The sequence below is a fragment of the Crinia signifera genome, chromosome 4, assembly GCF_055691185.1.
Source record: "Crinia signifera chromosome 4, ASM5569118v1, whole genome shotgun sequence".
Taxonomy (NCBI): Eukaryota; Metazoa; Chordata; class Amphibia; order Anura; family Myobatrachidae; genus Crinia; species Crinia signifera.
Window position 1 is genome coordinate 169,307,477 of NC_139220.1, and position 20,894 is coordinate 169,328,370.

The 20,894-nt window shown below is 41.6% G+C and overlaps 1 protein-coding gene across 1 annotated transcript in view; it reads left to right on the forward strand.

The window, feature by feature from the left end:
• The window catches only part of LRRK2 (leucine rich repeat kinase 2), a 223,109-nt gene that overhangs the window by 26,414 nt on the left and 175,801 nt on the right, over window positions 1–20,894 (forward strand). Inside the window, exons 8-15 of the mRNA XM_083182947.1 lie at window positions 1,480–1,611; window positions 5,819–5,938; window positions 7,884–8,011; window positions 8,597–8,676; window positions 8,762–8,868; window positions 12,006–12,135; window positions 14,334–14,458; window positions 17,433–17,554. Of these exons, the coding sequence (XP_083039073.1) occupies window positions 1,480–1,611; window positions 5,819–5,938; window positions 7,884–8,011; window positions 8,597–8,676; window positions 8,762–8,868; window positions 12,006–12,135; window positions 14,334–14,458; window positions 17,433–17,554 (944 nt within the window). The remainder of the gene's footprint in view (window positions 1–1,479; window positions 1,612–5,818; window positions 5,939–7,883; window positions 8,012–8,596; window positions 8,677–8,761; window positions 8,869–12,005; window positions 12,136–14,333; window positions 14,459–17,432; window positions 17,555–20,894) is intronic.

The window sequence follows — 20,894 nt, forward strand, 5'->3', positions numbered from 1 at the left end:
TAGTAATATTACATTTAGGGCAAATATTCGACACAATTGCAACACACACACACACACACACACACACACACACACACACACACACACACACACACACACACACACACACACACACACACACACACACACACACACACTATAGGCTCAAAATGCAAAGTGAAAGAACAGAAGAGAATTTGCCTTCAAAATAGCTTCTATTCTTCTATGTACACTTGCACAGTCAGGGATTTTGTAGGAATATAGTCCAACTGTATGATTAACCAATCGTACCATACAGGTGATATTGATCATTTTCATATGTAGGTTGGAACATTAATGTTAACTGACATAAAAAGAGATTTATAGGAGGCTTTAAACTTGGTGAGGAACAGCCAAACTGCTAAAAAGGTGAGGTTGTGGAAGACTTTCATGTTATGGGTCATCCACTATGCCAAGACTGAGCACAGCAAGGCAGTGAATGGAATATTATGCAAATCATCCATTCGCAGCCGTGTGGGTTATTGCGGCGTGCGAGGAGGGCGACGGCTGGCACTGCAGGCGGTGTTTGGTTCACACGCTACTCTGACAAGGGACCAGAATAAGGTCCCTTGTCAGGATTAATGATGTTCTCAATGTTAGTAATAAAGGCAGGTATTTATGCATTGTGCAGTACCATCAGGGAAGGCATCTGATTGGCTCCGAACTTATTCTGCAGCAGGACAATGACCCCATACATGATACCAATGTCATTTATTAGCCATCTTCAGTGTAAAGAATAACAAGGAGTCTGGTAAGTGATGATAGGCCTACACAGAGCCCTAATTTACTGTTTTGAAGGCAAAAGGTGGTCATACCAAACATTGATTTAATTTAGATTTCTCTTCTGTTCATTCACTTCGCATTTATTAATTGATAAAAATAAACTATTAACACTTCTTATTTTTAAAAACATTCCTACTTTGCAGCATTTATACTTCTACTTACACTTTATGCCTAAAGCAGAGTACACATTAGACAAGTTGATGCAATATTGTAAAATAGTTCCATTGAGCTCATGGAAAAATGGTATAGGGCCTTATTCATCACGGATTGCAAAATCTTTCTTTAATTGGCAAAACCATGTGCACTGAAGGTGGGCAGATGTAACGTGCTGAGAGATTTAGTGGGGATGGGGGTGTGTTCAAACTGAAATCTAAATTGTAGTGTTAAAATAAAATTTACCACTACAATTTAGATTAGCTTGCAGATTGTAGTGCTTATTTCCATTCATTATGTTCTTCTAGTTCATGATTTTTTATTTTTTTTGCAAAGAGCCTTTGAGATGCTTTCTTACATGCTTTACATTATCAAATAGTAATTTATGAGTTATGAGTGTGTAGAAACTTTGATCTGCAGTAACTGGGAATGTATACATTATATAATTTAGCAGCATATTTATTTGTGAGCATGTTTTATTACCATTTATATACAATATTAATGTATTTCATTTTTATCTTGCAGCTAGTAACGTGGAAGTGCTTATGTCTGGCAATGTAAGGTGTTACAACATAATAATGGATGCAATGAAAACATTTCCAAATAGTGAGAGAATCCAGGAAGTCTGTTGCTGTTTATTCCAGAAACTTACATTTGGTGAGCTTGTTAGATTTTCTTTTTAAGTATATTCTCACTGTATCTTAAATCTTTTACCTAGTTGATGCTATATACGACTGATTTTATATTTAACTATGCATCCTATTCTCTCTCTTCCAACACAAGAAACTACAGCCTTTTTAGATGGTTTGCTACTCGCTTTTTGTGCTACGTAGTCTCCAAATAAATATTTGTTTTTAGGTGGCATTAAGGGGTGTATTCAATGCAGCTGGCAAGGGGGTTTGTATGGCGAGGATGACTTGTTTTCTGGGAGGATTGCCGAAAACAAGCCATCCTCTCCGTTTAACCCCTGCACCGGACGCTCACCCTATTCAGTGATCTGGGGGAATCCTCACCGTCAGAGGACAACGAGGATTCCCCCAAATGGCGAGGTTTGCGGCTAATGCAGGGAGCCCGCTTTTTTGGTTTGGGGGCTAGCTAGAATTATTCAGGAAGTGGGCTGCTTGGGGAAAGAAGCCTTTTAAGATTCTAGTTTACTTTGCAGGAATTGCCCTGAAGCATCTGCCAGGTATAAGCATTTTGAACTTTCTGGGAGTATCAGGGAAAATGCATGCATGGCCAAGCATTTTAGGGGAAGGCATGTGATGTCAGCTCTGGCTCCGAACAGCTGGATTGTATCCCAGCTGCCGAGTAAGTCCTGGTCTATGCACAGACTGCACCACTGGAAGAAACATTCGATGTTGAGAGACTAGCGAATGGAGTTGCAGGGAAGCGTTGATCCTGCTACGTTTCGGAAGCCCTGCTAAGCAATTTGAAGGCTTGAGCAGGGTGGGATTTCACTCTGGAGGGACAATGGGTATCTGATCACAGGGCTCCAAAAATTAGCAGCCATGCAATCAGGTCTGAATCGGGCTCATTGCCCACTTGCTGATTGGTCACAGATAAAGTATAATTGTGTTCAGCAAGAGTGCAATTCTGCACTTACCCTCGACCTGTTTTGCAATGTTCTTCTCTTCCAACCACACAGATTATCAAGGGATTCCAGATTGGAGGATCTATGTTACAATTTAGTGCAGTGCATCTCTAATTTTGGTTGTCAGACTCCTGGAGTAGGATAGTACCTGGTTGCATGTAAAAAAAACAAAGATGTCTTTGTTGCTCTCCAAATCTCTTTATCGTTTTACACAGTCTGTTAATGATATGTTGTGTATATAAATATATATAGTGTATATAATGCCAATGGGTCATATAACCGTTTTTGGTTGTCTGCTATTAATACAATTCCATTAATAAATTCAGAAATCGTTTCTTGTATTTATTACTGAACACTTGTGCATAATGGATGTACCTTCTTACAAAGTGCCTCAGCATGAAACAAAAGTTCCTGTATATCCAAAAGCGTAGATTTTTATACAGTATATAAAGCAAGAGGATAAAATACAGTGACCAGTGTTATCACCTACTATTCCAACCTTCTTAAAAAGTAGTGGATAACAAAAAGAAGAGTTCTTGTTCAATTTTTCAAAGCTGGACCTCCTTTTTTTGGGACTCTATGCAAAATATGTTGGAAAAAGTTGTAATTTCAAATCATTAAGTGATAGTTAAATGAGTTCTGTACTTTTAGACAACCCTAAGTTTGTTTTTGTAAAACAAAAGAATGGCGGCTGAAGCGCTGCCTCTAAGTGTGATGTTTGTAATAATGATGAGAGATTGATTTGGATGTAACGTGAGGATCTTTATTTGTATTTAAAGGTGTATCATGCATAGTGTGGAAGGGTACCGCCAAAAGTCACTGGTGTATTCCTCCACTGTTTATTGCCTGTCCGTCTGTCAGTGTTAAGAGCCCCGAGGGGAATGAGGGTGTCAACAGACTCCTTTATACCATAAGCCCAAGTGGGTTTATGTCTCTTAGGCAGTTGACAGTGACAGTCCTGGGGCTTGCTTATAGTTCAGTCTAGCACTGTATGCTTAAATGAGGTTTCCTACGGGAGTGTGCAGTGGATGGGTGTTGGGATAGGTGAGATGCGGCGTCCCGCTGACTCGCTTCTTACCCTGTGTGGCTGGTTGCCGTTGTGCCTGTCCGTGCTCCGGCCGTTTGGTTCTGCTGCTCGACCTTTCTGTGGGCGCTTGCCGCGCTTGGTTAGGGAGCCAGCCACACAGTTTAAGAAGCGAGTCAGCGGGACGCCGCATCTCGCCTATCCCAACACCCATCCACTGCACACTCCCGCAGGAAACCTCATTTAAGCATACAGTGCTAGACTGAACTATAAGCAAGCCCCAGGACTGTCACTGTCAACTGCCTAAGAGACATAAACCCACTTGGGCTTATGGTATAAAGGGGTCTGTTGACACCCTCATTCCCCTCGGGGCTCTTAACACTGACCGACGGATGGGCAATAAACAGTGGAGGAATACACCAGTGACTTTTGGCGGTACCCTTCCACACTATGCATGATACACCTGTAAATTACAAATAAAGATCCTCACGTTACATCCAAATCAATCTCTCATTATTATTACAAACATCACACGTAGAGGCAGCGCTTCAGCCCCCATTCTTTTGTTTTACACTTATGACCCACAGGGGAAACGGGTAACCCCTGAGGCTAAGCAGCGCCTAATTTCAGCAAATCAAGGTGAGCGCAGTATAAACCCCAAATCACTAAGTTTGTTTTTATTCATATTTGTGGATCAATGCATGTATTACATGATGATCATAAAACCATCTGCCCAACAGTGTGTGTCATGCAATAATGGAAGCAATATGTGACCGTCAACACTGTTTTGGAGGACCTGCTTCAAATGAGACAGGGCTTTATATGAATAACAGCATACACTAGGATGTGGCCACTAACTATATTGTTTGTAAAATCGCTAAGTATGAATGCACTATAAATCGTTTTTCAGGGGGTTTAAGCAAAATGGTTGCCAACATTGTAGTTTCGACTAGTGTATGCCAAATTTCAGATCAGGGAAATAGCGGCGCCTAGTCAATCCTGACAGCATTGAAGAGGCATCTCGGCAGAACAGTTTTGCCGAGAACGGTCGTGGATTTATCAAAATCACGGCTGTATCTCGACAATCCTCTGCTGTTTCCTCGGACATGCCCCCTTTTCATTGTCCCGACAATCGTGACCTAGAATTGTATCACCCCCCCTTAGACTGCTCTTGCATTAATATATAGGGCAGTATTCAATGCTCTGGATTCACCGCTTTTTTTCGTCGAATCGGGCTGTTTTCACGCTGTGCGGGGAAACTTTTCACTGAAAATCTTATTCACCCTTTTCAGCGATCACTGTTCGACGAAAGCTAACAGTGAATGCCGGCCAGTTCTCGGTTTCATGCTTGCTGCAATTCACTGGTGTATTTCAATGGGGTTTTGACTCTAATTCGTGAGAGTGTATTCAATGCTAGGATTGAGAACTGCTTTCACCGTGATTTTCACATTATTTCGCCGTTTTGCATTATGGTGAAATAAAGGTTTTCTATTTTCTTTTTTTTTTATGTAAAAAAATCTTTAATTTTATTATTTGAAGGGACTAGCTATTTGTATTCATGTACTTGCAGCACATGAATATATAATGTTTAATTTTTAATTTTTTTTTACATGACGTCAGCAGGGGGTGGGGAGCCGCTCCTTAATATCCACTCCACTGGGTCCCGCTCATTACATATGCATGAGCGGGACCAGCGCAGCGCTCCCTCCACCTCCCCGTCTGCCCAGTCTCCTTGGGGAGGCAGCTTCTGCTACCTGTGTCCCCGCCAGCCCTCCTTCTCCCCCCTGCTGCTGTGTGCAGCCTTCGCCAGGGGGGTTCGCCTGGCGCGTTGAATAGGGGGAGAGAGAGAGGGCTAGCAGTGAATCCTCCAGCCCTCCTAAACAGGATTCGCTGCACATTGTGAAAATTGTCATTGAATACTACCCATAGAATCGATGAAACTTCAACTTTACATACCTTTTATTGAATAGAATTAAGTTGTTGTTTTTTATTATTATTATTTATATCGGTTGAGGAGTGCATATTAGCTGCATTTAAAATGATGCATTGCATGATCCTTTACACAGAAAATATTGTTTACTCGGAAAAAGGACAAATGCTTTTTTATTTTTTTTTATTTTGATATAAAAGTAATTTTAAAGACAAATGGTGAACAATGTGCTTCGTTGATGCATTTGGTAAAAAGTATGTATTAATGTTCACATTTCAGTAGCTAACTAATGCTAATTGCTTTACTTTTCTTATTATAGGGAGTTTTTTCAACATCCTGGTACTAAATGAAGCTCACGAGGTCATCATCATGGCACTGAAAAACTATTCAGCAAACTCAAAACTACAAGCAGCTGCTCTAACATGCCTGGCTCTGCTCAGTAAGTTGTAATGTGTCAGAATTGTACAGGTGACATATGGGACAAGCAGCTGTATGAAATAATTTCAGGAGATTACAAGCACATGCTTGCATACCTCCCAACTGTCCCGCTTTTCGCGGGAACGTCCCACCCAGGGCCGGTAGTGTCCCTTGTCTGGGTGGGACAGTTGGGAGTTCCCCTGTCACTATCTCCCCAGCCCCTCAGGCTGCAGAATAGATGCTGTGCGCATGTGCATTTCGGGCGTCCACCTTCGGCACATGATGGGTCCTGCTTCGTGTCTAGACAATGTTGGGAGGTATCTAATTGCATTACCTAAGATTCAGTAATATAACTGTCAAATCTGATTTGTACAGACCATTTATACTGCAGATTTTTCTGGAATATTTAGGGGTATTCAATTCAGGATTACGACTGTCTGGATGTTCCAACACTCGGAATGCCGTGCTGTTTTATGGGGATTTTTTAGTTTCTGTGGCAAAAGCTCACAGTTACTAATCAGAGGCGCAGCTGTACTCCAGTCACATAAATAACCAGATGGGGTTTATGAACACATTATAACAATTTTATTTAAAAAAAAATCCTAAAACATCACTTAAAGTGCACTTTATACTAACACACAAGACAAACAACATACAACAATGAGGTCACTGGCACAAATGGCTATGAGGCTAGAGATGGCTGAGTCTTTGGGCATAAGCATGCAAAGTAGTGAGGCAGAACACCTATAATTACCAGTCCCGCTCTTAGTGGATGCTCGAATGGCAATGTTATATTCCTGGGATAATGATGGTAATAACCAAGTATGAAGCTCCCCTTCCTTTACCAGAGTGACTCTCCGGATAGCTGTTTGTTGGAGATTTTTACTCTGGTAAAGGAAGGGGAGGTGCATACCTGGTTAATACCATCATCATCCCAGGAATATAACATTGCCATTGGAGTGATATTAGAACCAGCGCTTTTGTGTGACTTAGGTCACAATTGTATAGGTTTCCGTGCTGTTTTAGTCTATTCCGACTGTAACTCGTCAGCCGGAATTCATTGTTCCGGCTGTCTAGTGTTGAAAAGTCCGTGGATCTGCAAAAACGGCAATGGATTGTCAAAAAACGGATGTGAATTCAACAATCCGCGCAACAAAACATATCTGACGAGTCGGATCGGACACCCGTCAATGCTGTCATTATTGGCAGCATTGAAAAGGTCAGTGCCAATATTTCCCCTGTTCTGAAATATCTGCATAGGTTGAATACCCTCAAAATATGTTACATGGTCACCTTTTTTTTCCTTTACACTATAATTTTTTTAATTTTTATATAAATTAAGATTGACTGATACTGGATATGTTTGACAGCTGAAAAATATGGAATTTATCTGCCATTTACCTTTCTGTAATTTTAGTAGCAAAAATGTTAAGCCTTTTTACTTTTCCATGGAGCATTCCTGTTCATGGAAGCCATAGTGAAGCTACGTTGCTAAATAAACTATCAGTTTTATTTTCCACCAAAGCTTTGTAAATATGTAAATTTTGTCTTTATGCAGATCTGGAGTCACTTGCCTAATGGTGTGTACACACGGTAGATGTGCCTTAAGATCCTATCCACGATCTGATCAGATAGGATCGTGGATAGGATCTTAAGGCATCCTATCTTGACTATATAGTGCAGATCTGCACTATATAGACAAGGCAGCCAAGACTTTCTGGCTTCCGATACGTGAACGCGCATCGGGATCGGATCGGGATCGCAAGGGTTAAAATCCTTGCGATCTGCATCCGATGCCGATCCGATGTTGACTATATCGTCAACATCAGAAAGGAAATCGGACCGTGTGTACACAGCATAACCGTAATAAATCTTACTTTATTGGACGTAAAGCAAATGCCACTTACTGTGTTTCTTGCTATCTTTTTATAACTTTGTAATAATTCTTGATTTTTTCATGTTTTAAGCTGAAACAATATTTTTAAACAAAGATTTGGAAGATGGGGAATATATTGATGATGTTCGAGGACAGCTGTATTGGTTTGAGCCTTCATTTAGAGCTTTAAAACTACACAAGAAGAACACAGAAGTCCAGGTTAACAAGTTTCCCTTTGAAACGCTCTTATTTTGCGTTGCATTTTTCCTATAAACTTAACCCTTTATGACCACCTACATGTTTCTGTGTATTCTGTGTATTAACACTGTTAAACGAGTAACCCTAGAAAAGTATAAGTTGAGCATTTTGATTTTTTGTACATAAAGCATTGTATTTCACACCAAAACATTGCAATTTGTAGTTGATATTTTCATACTCTAGCACAGTGGTTCCCAAACTGTGTGCCATAGCACCCTGGGGTGCCTTGAGACCCTTACATGGATGCCCCGGGTTGGTTTTCCAGGACCAATTCGAATTAATTACAATCAATATAATAGGCAAAGCCTGTGCTTGTGGCTGCCAATCATAAAATGTATGTACAAAATAGAAACAAATTTTGTCCCTCACTACATAATTAAACTTTAAGATGAAATATACACACAATTTATTGAACTTTCATTATCAAACTTTTGGCCTAAGGGTGCCTTGGATACATTTCTGATTCTACAAAGTTTGGGAACCCCTGCTCTAGCATCTTCAGGAAATGAGCCTATATTTCTCATGTTCTATCTTAATCTATACCAGGAAGCTGCATGCTGGGCCCTGAACAATCTCTTTATGTACCATCCTGAACTTCATGAAAACATTGGGGATGAACAACATCAGTAAGTACTGTAATCTGTAAGAAGTCTATACATGGAGAAGTGGACCAGTTCTTCCTGTTGTAACCCTGTTTAACTCTTCCACCAGGTACCCTGTACATAGAGAAGTGATGCTGTCCATGTTGATGCATTCTTCTTCCAAGGAGGTTTTCCATGCATCAACAACTGCTTTGGCATCCCTGTCTAAACATAATTGTAAGTTTTTTGATTTGCATTTTAAATTTCTAATCGAAACCGTATATGTGCCAAATTATTTTACATAACATTTTTTAGGGTTTGCCATGTAAACTCTTTAAATCTCACCTTGAGATTGTGTTTATATATTTTATACAGCTATTACAACACAGATTCTCTGCAGCCTTTATTTTCCTCACAGGGAAAGTTTGTTTAATGTACACCCATAAATATGGCGGTATTCAGTGTGAATACCAGCGACGTGCAGCAAATCCTGTTTTGGATTCGCTGCACATTCGCCACTGGTGGCCGCGTTCCGGAGCCTCGCCGGCTCCGGTATTCAACGAGTCAGGGGCTCGCTGCCCCTGACCAGCGAATTTGAGCTCCTGCGGCGAACGCCGCAGGGAGCCTGAGGACGGTGGCAGGCAGGGAGATGGAAGTCTCCCTGCCTGCCCCAGAACGTTTGTGGGGGGAGGTGGGCTTACAGCACATGAATAAAAATAGCATGCCCCTCCTCAGAATAAAATTCCAGATTTTTTCACACCAATTGTAAAAAAAAAAACCACTTTATTTTAAAAGTTCACATTCCACTTCACCATAAAAAGATAGCGATTGCTACTCGGTGAATCATGGCGAAAAAACCTTGAAATGTATTCGCCATCTGGTCATTGAATAAGGTGATTCACCGTTTTAGTCAGAAATTCGCCTTACAGCACAAACTCGCCATAAAAACCTGGCGAATCAGCCTCATTTAATACCGCCCATAGTGTTTCCACTAATAATTATAGAAAATTGAATAATAATTATTTGCAATCATGTTTTACTTAATAGGTTATAAATGAAAATGAATGATTGTTTTAATAGGACCTTCGAAAAGGTATAATCTCACACACGCACACCGTGCGACCCTCATCTTCCCCAAAGTCATCCCCACCCTGTGTCCCCCCTCCCTCACTCTGTCTTCTGCAACCCCCGTCACCTGCTTTCTCCCTGCATCCTCTCGCCATGCACCATCCCCCTCTCGCCCTGCGTCGTCTCCTCTCACCCTGCGTCGTCTCCGACCAAAATGTTCTACTTACAAACTCATTGAGCCGGACTGGTTCCGTAAATACGGGGAACCAAAAGCATAGGGGTCCCCCGTATTTCTGAAACCAGCCCCGGACTCTTGGACCGGTCCTGGTTACAAAAATACGGGGGACCAAAAAATCTGCTGGTCCAGCCCCGGGCTCCAACAACCCGCAGTGTCATGCCACAGCGGGGGACACTTTTTACATAAGGTCCCCTGGCCGAAACATGAGCACCTTGGCTGGACAGCCTTGGACGGGCTACCTGGAAGAATGCCCCTCCCCAATAAAGGGGTCCCCCTCCAGGCTTCACCCGTCCAGGGCTTAAGCCTGAGGCTGTCACAGGCATCCGTGGCCAGTGGACGCCGGCCTCTGCAGAAGGGAGACCAGCGCTGGATCCTGGAATGGTAAGTATATTGGTGTAAAAGTGAAGTGTGTGTTTGTGTGTGAAATAAAGTTATACTTTTCTGTGTGTGTCTTTTCTTTTAACATTCTTTTTACAGGTGGACTACAAGTGGGGCCATTAATGCCTCGCATGCTGAGATTTGTGGTTCTCCAAGTCCCAGCATGCAGGGGAGGTCTGCTGGCACTTGTAGTTTTCCTGCATAAAGCAAAGTTAGGTATGTCAGATTTAATCCTATCAGGCCCGGCGTCCACTGGCCACGGATGCCGGTGACCCTGGATGGGTGATGCCAGGGGAACCCCCTCTATTGGGGGGGTCCCCATTCTTCCAGGTACCCAGTCCAAGGCTGTCCAGCCACGGTGTTCATGTTTCGGCTTGGGGACCTTATGTGAAAACTGTCCCCCGGCTGTAGGTCTGTTGGAGCCCGGTGCTGGTTTCAAAATACAGGGGTCCCCCGTATTTTTGGAACCAGGACCGGTCCAAGAGTCCGGGGCTGGTTTCAGAAATATGGGGGTCCCCTATGCTTTTTGACCCCCGTATTTTTGGAACCAGGTCCGGCTCAATGAGCCCGGGGCTGGTTATGCTCGGGGGGGGGGGGGGGGGGGGCGCGACCTCACAACGTTTTTACGCATACACACCTCATTAAATATGCAAATTTGTGTCAAAAAATGTGATTTTAAAAAGTGCGACAATAGGCGAATTGGAAAGTGTGAAAAAATCGCATCCTATTAAATGTCACCCTACGTTTCTTTGTTCCTGAATTAACTTGGGAAGTTGGGCTAAAGACCATTATCAATGCAGTTGATCCCTTTTTTCGGGAAGTCTTGGTAAAGGGACTGGTAATATTTCTGAAAATGTGTCAAGATGTCTTTAGTGGAAGTGTATGTTCTGTTGTCAATAGGATTTCTAATGGTGGTAATAAATGAACGTTTCCTATAAGGCTTTACTATTAATGCCAATAGTTTGCCATATCTATTTCCCCGTTTATAATACACTTGTTTTGTGTAGTCCAACTTTGTTCTGGTTTGTGTTAGAAATTATTCCTTTTCTTTGACCGCCAAGACCTCCAAACTATCACTAGATGGTTGTGTTTGATAATGTCTAAAAGCCTGTGCCGTGGATCATTGCAATTTATGGTATTGTTTTGCAGAATACCTTTTCTGTTTAGGAACATAACAAATAATGTGGCCACGCAGAACTGCCTTTGACGCTGCCCAGAACAGGACAATATCATGCCAATGTTCTATGTTGTCATCCAGATAATTATTCCAAGAGGCAGCCAACTATCTCTTTTAAAATCATCTGAGCTAGCCAAATAATCTGGAAAGCGCCAAAGGCAATCAACCCCAGTAGTTGGTTCAATATATACGATCAATTGATATCTGGGCATGATCTGATATTAATATATCATGGATATTAGAAAAATAAACCTGAGCAATTAAAGAATTAGATATTAAACATAATCCATTCTTGATAAGGATTGATGGGCCCTAGATGTGTGTACGTTTTTTCTGAGTCATGTAAAAGGTTCCGTTGATCACACATGGATGATTGTCTACAAGTATTTCTTTAGAGTATGGGTGGAAAATGAACAAGAATAAATTAGAATTAATGTACAATTAATTGATAATTTGCAAAATCTTGCTTTTTTAAATATTTTTTGACTTTAATACATGCATTTTATTTTCCAGTGATTATTAGAAAGATTTTATTGGAGAAAGGGGTGCATATCAATGTGCTAGAAATAATGAAGAAACATCTTGAATTTCCTGAAGCCACAGAAAGTGCCTGTCGGGTATTGCTCCATCTTCTGAATGGAAGGTATTACCAATTCATTTATTATAAGTAAACTGCATGAAAAACCTTAAATGTTTTAACATAATCTGTTCGCAAAGAGTTCAAAAACTGCATGGTCTCCTATAATTTATTTTAATAGCATGAGGGTACCCATGCAGTCTCTTCCTGGTGCTGCATGGTATGGCTGACAAATGGTGCTGTGTGATGCTCAGGAAGGAAGGGTAAGTGAGGAAGGACCAAACAGAAGCGGGTATGGATCATTAGGTCACCAGCATTATGGTAGGCAAGCATTTGGTCTCGACCATCTAGGTCGACATGCATTTAGGTCGACATGCAGGAAGGTAGACATGAATTTAGGTGGGCATGGTCATTAGATCGACATGGGCAAGGTCAACATTGAAAAAAAGTCGACTTTTTTTTTACCGGAATGTCAGCACAGTCATGCTTGTCATGCTTCGGGCGCGGTTTTGCGGCTCGATGTGCAGTCTCTTCTCGCTGCGCTCGCCACGCTTCGGGGCACTATATAAAATCAACTCCACGCCGACGTGGATAGTGGGGGTATGAAAAGGTCAGAGGACGCGTTCTGCCGCCCCTGGCGGGCTCGCTGCGCTCGCCGCGCTTCGGGTTGGCGTCAATAGTGGGGTGGTGTTAACAATGGGGGGCCATTTCAACCATCAGGGGGGTTTGCTATTAAACTGGGGGGTTTTGGGGCTTTTTACATTGAAATCAATGTAAAATCGGGTCTCGGGGACCATTTTAAATGGATTCCAATGTAAAAATCGGGTCGACCGCGTCGGTCGCATCGCATGCGTTTTGGTTGGCATGCAATGCGATCGACACGATTTTTCCGACCCGATCAATACAATCAAAATCGGTGGCACCGTGCTAGGAAACAAGTACCCAAAAAACATCTGCATTGAAACAAATTTCTTAAACTTTGAATTTTAAGGACCTCTTGTGTTTTTAATAAAGATTTGATTATAGATATTAATTTTCTATCTGGTAATGCGATCAGTCTCGTACTGTCAGTTTAGTACAGATTTATGTAAAGAAGGAATAATCCAATTGTGCATTCATAATTATACTATTTTCATGGTTATTGTAAAAGATTTGTTTTCAACCTGTTATTTTTCAAAACTTTTAGCTAAATACAATGTAATGATGTGTAAAAACTGTTAAGTGCACTACAAATAGGTTTATTTTTTGCACAAATCATCTGGTCTTCAGGGATAATAAAGTATTAAACGCTTCTGTTTTGGTTTTTGTCACTTATCCATAAAAATATATTACCCTTTCCATGTTTCACACTCAGAGCAGTCAAGTCCCTATTGCAAATGAAGTACGATAGATGGAGGTTTACCAGGGCCTTGTTAACCAATGGGCTGATTAGGATGCAGCTTGGGCTGCAAAAAAAAGGCACACTACTCTACTCTAGATTGCACTGAGATGGGAGCGTTTACTGGTGCCCCTGGGAACAAGGCAGAGACACTGGGAAGAGGAGATCCTGCAAGAGCCAGGGTTGACTCCAATGCCGAGGCTGTGATTGATTGCCACTGCTGCCATTTCCAGCAGTTAGAGCATTAAGTGGCAATATGAATGAACCTGAGGCCCCCAATCCTGTTTACAGATTTTTAGCTGACTATAAGCGAAAAAAACTGGTGGTGGAGAAGGGTGGTTAAGGCAGCTGGGACCCTTAATCAGGCCCTGAGGTTTACTCATTACCATTAGTAGCATTCTTTAGATCCGATATCTACAGATAAACTGGGCTGACCATGTGCCGGATTATGCTTTTAAACTCCAGGTAGCATGTGCTTGGACATCCCAGCATTGCTTTTCTCTATCAAGCGATTTTGCCCAGCGTGTATGGACAGCGATGATAGGGAAAATCAGTGGGCTGAAAATCGCTCAGTGCATATGCACTGAGCGATTTTTCACCCTTCAGATGAGCGGTGGGGCCAGCGATGATGCAGGAGCGCACATCAGCACTCATCGCTGCCCCATACACAGTGAGCTCAAACAATAAAATTGAGATGCTTTCAGCTCAGTCACCTAGTGTGTATGGGCCCTTAGTCTAGTTGGTGTGGGCATTTACTGCTGAAATACATTTTTGCCATGCTTTACCGAAGTATGAAAGAATCCTTGATTTGTACTTTACACTTCGGTACTTAACACTGTAAAAGAAGCAAAATCTAAATATTTGCAATTGGTACAATTTTTTTTAGTGCATTTAACTTGGATGTGATCACCGTGACTATGACAAGTCTAATGAATGCAATGAAGAAGCACAAAAAGGTGACTGGTGTCCAGCTGGTAGCCCTGCGGGTTATGTTACAGATTATGTCTGACGGTGAGCTCTTTGTTAGCTATTGTATAACCAAAAATTCAAATTGAAAAAAAAAAATTAATGAATGTAATTTTGGGTAAGTGCTCAGTCTCTTACTGCTATGAGTTTTTTTGTCTTTACCTTCCTATATATTCACTAGTAAGCCCACTGGAAGCAAAGCTTCGAAAGCTAGTCTGCTACCTTCTGTGTTTGTGCATGTGTGAGAAAGAGACGTAGGGTGAGATTTAATAGGATGAGAGATTCAGAAAGTGAGAGATTTGGTGAGAAATCTCCAGTTTTTTTAAAGTGGCAATCATTTACACAGCAAAACCAGTTTGATTTTGAATTGTAAATGATTGCTGCTTTAAAAAACCTGGAGATTTCTTACCAAATCTCTCGCTTTCTGAATCTCTCATCCTATTAAATCTCACCCGTAGTTTCACTCGACATATATATAGATTATACCTTTTATATGTAGGTATTCCTTCAGGCATTGGTCATTCATGCACACTTCTGGGACGTCTCGAAAGATTAGTTGTCCCATTGTTATGATGTTTGATATCCAAAAGGATGACTTTTGTACTCATGCACATTTCATGTCCCAGGATTCCCCTGGTTTTATTACCACACTATGGGCGGTATTCAATGAGCCTGATTCGCCATGTTTTTATGGCGAATTTGTGCTGTTTTTGACTAAACCGATGAATCACCCTATTCAATGACCACATGGCGAATACATTTGAAGGTTTTTTTCTTCATGATTCACCGAGTAGCAATCGCTATCTTTTTATGGAGAAGTGGAATGTGAACTTTTAAAATAAAGTGTTTTGTTTTTTACATTTGGTGTCAAAAAATCAGGAATTTTATTCTGAGGAGGGGCATGCTACTTTTATTCATGTGCTGTAAGCACATGAATATATATTTAATTTTAAAAAAAATATATTTTTTTTATTTTTTTTACACAGCAGCCAGCAGGGGGCGCCAGAGCCGAGCCGCTCATTACATATTCATATATTCACTGCACCCGATCGTTACGATCGGGTGTAGTGAATATAGGTCCCCTGCTGGCACCCCCGGGGGGCAGCCTGTGCTGCCTGGCACCCGGGGAGCCCACCTCCCCCCCACAAACGTTCTGGGGCAGGCAGAGAGACTTCCATCTCTCTGCCTGCCACCGTCCTCAGGCTCCCTGCGGCGTCGCCGCAGGAGCTCATATTCGCTGGTCAGGGGCTCGCTGCCCCTTACTCGTTGAATACCGGAGCCGGTGAGGCTCCGGAACGTGGCGAATGTGCAGCGAATCCAAAAAAGGATTCGCTGCACCTCGCAGGTATTCTCATTGAATACCGCCCTTTGTGTGCCTTCCATATGGGTTTTTTCTTATTTTTTTTTTTTTTTTAAGTGATCTTTTTTTATTTAAAATCCCCATGGAGGCAATTCAATATTAAGCAATGTGCCATGGGAACGCTCATAAAGGATGCACATCATTGCAGCATTACTCATTATTCTTTGCATTCCATTAGAGGAACACCGTAATAGGGATGATATTGCAAGTGATTTTGAGTACTGTGCATCGCCGCACATTGGGGGTGATTCTGGTTGAGCTGGGAAATTCGGGAAGCTGATGGACAGCTGACATTGCTGACATCAGCTACCCGCCTTCTTCATTTGTGTCACCGGCAAATTTCCATGGGAATGCCCAGAGTTTTCATGGTAATGCCCATGAGCAAACGGCCAGCAAATAGTCAATTCATCATGGCCGCTTGCACAATGTGGCTGCACATGCACATAAATGTTTATGCGCATGCACGGTCGCTAACCATTGCTTCCATGAGCGATAAAACTAGAATGAGGGCCCTTGCCATTGCACATTGCTCGGAATTGGATTCCCAATTTTTCCATGTGTCCTTAAGCTGGACTTGCTAAGTATTTATTGCATACTGTAGCTGCCTACCCTCCTGCATACTGCAGGAGACTCCCTGATATAATAGCAATCTCCCTCTCTCCCTCATTAGTCTAGAAATCTCCCTCATTTCACCTAGCCCACATTACCCTGTTACATTGTTGGGCAAAAAAGGAATGAGAGATAGATACATTTATATTTAATCATCAGCACCATTTCCCAGCACTTTAGCAAGTGTAGTAGCTCTTACTAACTGTTTTGTGGCTCATCTACATTTGGATATAAGTCATTTTAAAAGATTCCTCCCGATGTAGCAATGCACACCTATGCTTGTAGGTGCCATGTTGAGAATCTCTTTTCACCATCTCTCCATATATGGAACTAGACACGCCCTTTGGGTGGAGCATGACATGCCCCCTCAATGGGGCGCTGTGCAAAATTCTATTACCAGCTATAATCTCCCTAAAGCCAGTTTTCAAAAGTAGGCAAGTATGATTTATTGTCTTACAACAGTTTTTTTTTTTAATCACATTTGTATTTTTTTTGGCTGTGTGATCCTATTGGCTTGTATAAAAGAGGACAGAATTGTGACCTATAATGAAATCAAACAGAAATTCTTTGTACCTAAAGCCTATTTTCTATATTTTTTTATGATAAAAGTAAAGGCCCCCCCATACTTTGAGGCGATTTGGTCCGATTTCGGCCGATTGCGACCAATCGGCCTGTTAAATCGGACCAAATTGCCTCTCCCTGACATGCAGACGGGTCCGATGCGCGGTCCCGTGCGCATCGGACCAGACTAGGTGGTCGGACCGGCTGGCCGTCCGACCACCTGTTCTGGGGCGGGCGGGAAGCAGGGACGCATGCGATCCATCACAACGGATCGCATTTGTCCCTGCCGCCGGGAAGGTTCCGGCGGCTCGCACTCTGTCGGGTGTCCGTACACTGCTGTGAGACGTCGCAGGCAGTGTATGGGCACCTTAAGGCTTTTGTATGGACATGTAGTCAATCCATAGAAATTCAGTAATTTTATAATTAATGTACAACAGTTTGTATTATGTATTTGGTAAACAATTGTTTTCTTTTTTGACACAAAATTAGATGTTCCAAATAATCCAGTAAAAGCTGACGAAACTGTTTCTCTAAATCTTCCACTTAAAGTCATCAAGAACCAGTGCTTACTTGAAGGAACCCATAAATTGATATTACAAGCGCTCAACAAAGTATGTGCAATGATAATGTCTATACAATCTTATTATTTTAAGCTTCATTTAAAATCAATTTAAATGTTACTACAAGATGTATTCTTACTCTGTTGCTTAACCCTTTATAAGTCATCCGTGGTCTTCTTTCCATTATGTACTCAATAATATTGCAACTGCCTTTTTTTAGTTTGTATTGGCCCCCTATACATATGCATATACATGTATCACTTGTGTTTTTTGATTTGCATTTATAAGACCCAATTGCGGGTCAGTGTGTGTTTTGGGGGGTAGCCACTGTAAAGGCTGGTGGTCTTATTAGACACTTATAGCATAGGCCTGAGGTATAATCAACAGTTTGGTAGAATCTTTTACTGCCAGGGAGGAGAAGAGCTAGATAGGATCCTGGGGAAGAGAGACAGTATAATGGAACATGGGCAAAGGAGCTGAGCGTTATAAATGGGAAGAAGGTAAAAACAGAAACATGAACAGTTCTTGCGGGAAAGCACATTGTTTTACCAGCAATTACCAGCAATTAAGGGCCCCATTTAGCAACAAGTGTTAGCTATTTATGATAACTGGTGCTCCTAACTGCCATGTGTTTAAAAGATGACATTTGGCAGCTGATTGGCTGGACTAAATGCAACAATCTTTAAAAAGCTAAAACTCATAATTTGTCCTCTATGTAGATTTTTGTGGATCAATTGTATGTGGCACTCTAACCCCTTTATTAGATTGGTTTAATGTTATTGCAATAATGCTGTGTTCTCCAACTTGGTCCTCCGGACCCTACACAGGTCATGTTTTCCAAGTCACTCGGCTGGTGCAATGTGTATCACCAACTATTACATTTAAAAAATCCACAGGTGACCTAGAAAACATGAACCCTGTGGGGTCTTCAGGATCAAGTTCGGTGCAGTAATAGGTGTTGCATGGGCACACATCAAACATACATACATCCAGCAACTAATCTGTGTTGCTGTCAGTGTTCTTCAATATATTATTGTACCTAATTTAATCCAAGGATTTCATACAACTCTATACTCCTGGTACAGTGGCTTATGTGCTGGTAATATAAAGTGTTGATTGGGAGATGGACCATATGAGAACCTAGCAATACCCCTTCTTTACTCCTTTTATTATCTCCTTTTCGCTCTCTAGTCCTGCATACCAGACTTCTTTTTTTGATTAGTTTTTCTCTCCCCATTCTAAAAGACCTCTGATATAACAGTGGGGCAGATGTATTAAGTCTGTAAGTCTGGAGAAAGAGTGAAATGAGATAAAGCACCAGCCAATCAACTTCCAACTGTCATTTTTCGAACACTGTTTATTGACAGGTGCTTTATCTCCTTTCACTTTATCTCCAGTTTATCTCTTCTCCAGGCTTAATACATTTGCCCCACTGTTAGGTATTGTTTATTCTGACGGGCAAGTAAATGATCAATGATTTGTCTATAACTATCACCATTTACCAGCACTTCAGCAGCCCATACACGCTGCAATGCGGCTGTGGGTTCTGTGCTTTGAGGTGCGCGCTCCCGTGGCACCTCATTGCACAGTACAAAAAGTATGTGCTTTTTGTACTTTGTTTTCATCACATTGCATCACATTGCACGCACAGGCAATGCAATGCAATGTGATCCGTGCTTGTTGAGCACGGAACGCACACCGGTATCGGGGCGTGTATGGGCAGCATTCCTTCTAACCCATGAGGTGATCATTTCTTAGTTTATGCATAGAATTTTGTGGTTAAGATTGGAAATATGACTTCATATCTTATGCACAGGCAGATCTATAATGGCTGCAGTGTGTGCAGTGCATATGGGCCCCTGAGGTCCAGGGGTGCCACCATTCATTTTTGACAATACCCTTCAGAGTATCGTGTTGGCAGCAGCAGGGCTCCAATAATCATCAGTAATGTGGTGCAGCACCCATTTTACCAATGTATTGCGCATGAACGGTAGACTCTGGGACAAAGCTAGGGTCATCTAGTGACCCTAGTTCCCAGAGTCTACAGCTCTATCAGCTGCAGAGAAGGGGGCCCCAACGGAGTTTGTACATGGGCCACCTTCTCTCTAGAAGTGCCCTAGATCTTATGTATTTGTGTTAGTAAACATTGAGTCCTATTAACAATAATAAATGATCTAATGGGTATTGTGTGGATGTATTGCCGCAAATCAGCTTAATGTCAGAGTTATTGGTGCTGATTGTGAGTTGGCCCCTGCTGCATCCGTATTTGCTGGTTTTTCTGCAGTTTCAGCTGTAACAAAGCCATTCCTCCAAATGTGCAAGGACTTAGGCACCCACTTTCATTGTCTTTAGAAGGTCAATTACTGTATGTCTGTGCATGCTACCATCAGTCACACCATGGAACATACAGTGGCCTTTTCATAGATACAGATTCTTGATCTGAGTATGGCCTCCAATGTGAGCGATAAACCTGCTTTGTTATACAGTTAGTTGCAGCATCTCTGTTACTGTTTAGCGACCCCTTCTCACAACCCAGAAACATCTTATACATTTTTGATCCAGATATTTGGTTGCCCCATTTAAGTGGCCAGAAGCAAACCTGCACACTAAAGATGCAATTGTTTTCCCATATAATTTTAGAGAAAACTCAATTATATATGAATGGACCCCAGATTTCAATATTATTTGGGGGGTGCTGTGCCCAACAGTCATAAACTGAACATATTATGTAAAAGAAAAAGGGACTGTTCTATGTGACGCACACTTTTGCAAATTGTTAAAACATAACTTTTAATGAGATTTAATCAAATTCCCTTTGAATATACTTAGGGAAATAACAGTGAAATAGAGAAGTTAAAATCACAGACACACTGAACATACACACATACATACATAGAGCTCGAATTGAATAAAGGGGTGTATTAAAACCACAGTGACGTATTACTGAAAAATATTATGTCAATTTCAGCACAACCCCTGCAAAGCTGCAGTTATAAAGTATTTAATTTATTGATTTGTGTGTCTTATGACCTATAAGTGGGGAGATTCAAAAGAATGGCTTCAACTAATATCTTTATTAGAATGTCTATAGGATAATAAGAAAGGTATGCAGTTGTCCAGGTCATTGGCTATATACCATGTTTAATGGATGCGTTGTGGACTTAAACTTCTACACTGAGGTGTTTTGCCAGCATGTAATGAATTTTATATATTTATTGGAGCACCGATATTCTTTCTTCAATCAAAGGGGCCCAGTCTCCCACTTTTTTTGGGAAGCTGGACAGCTTGTCAGCTCTCAGATGTATGGTAAATAGTGGACGTAATACATTGGCCCTTATCAGGAGCTTTAACCACAAGAGTCAGAATTATAACAGTTAATTATTAGGTCCAC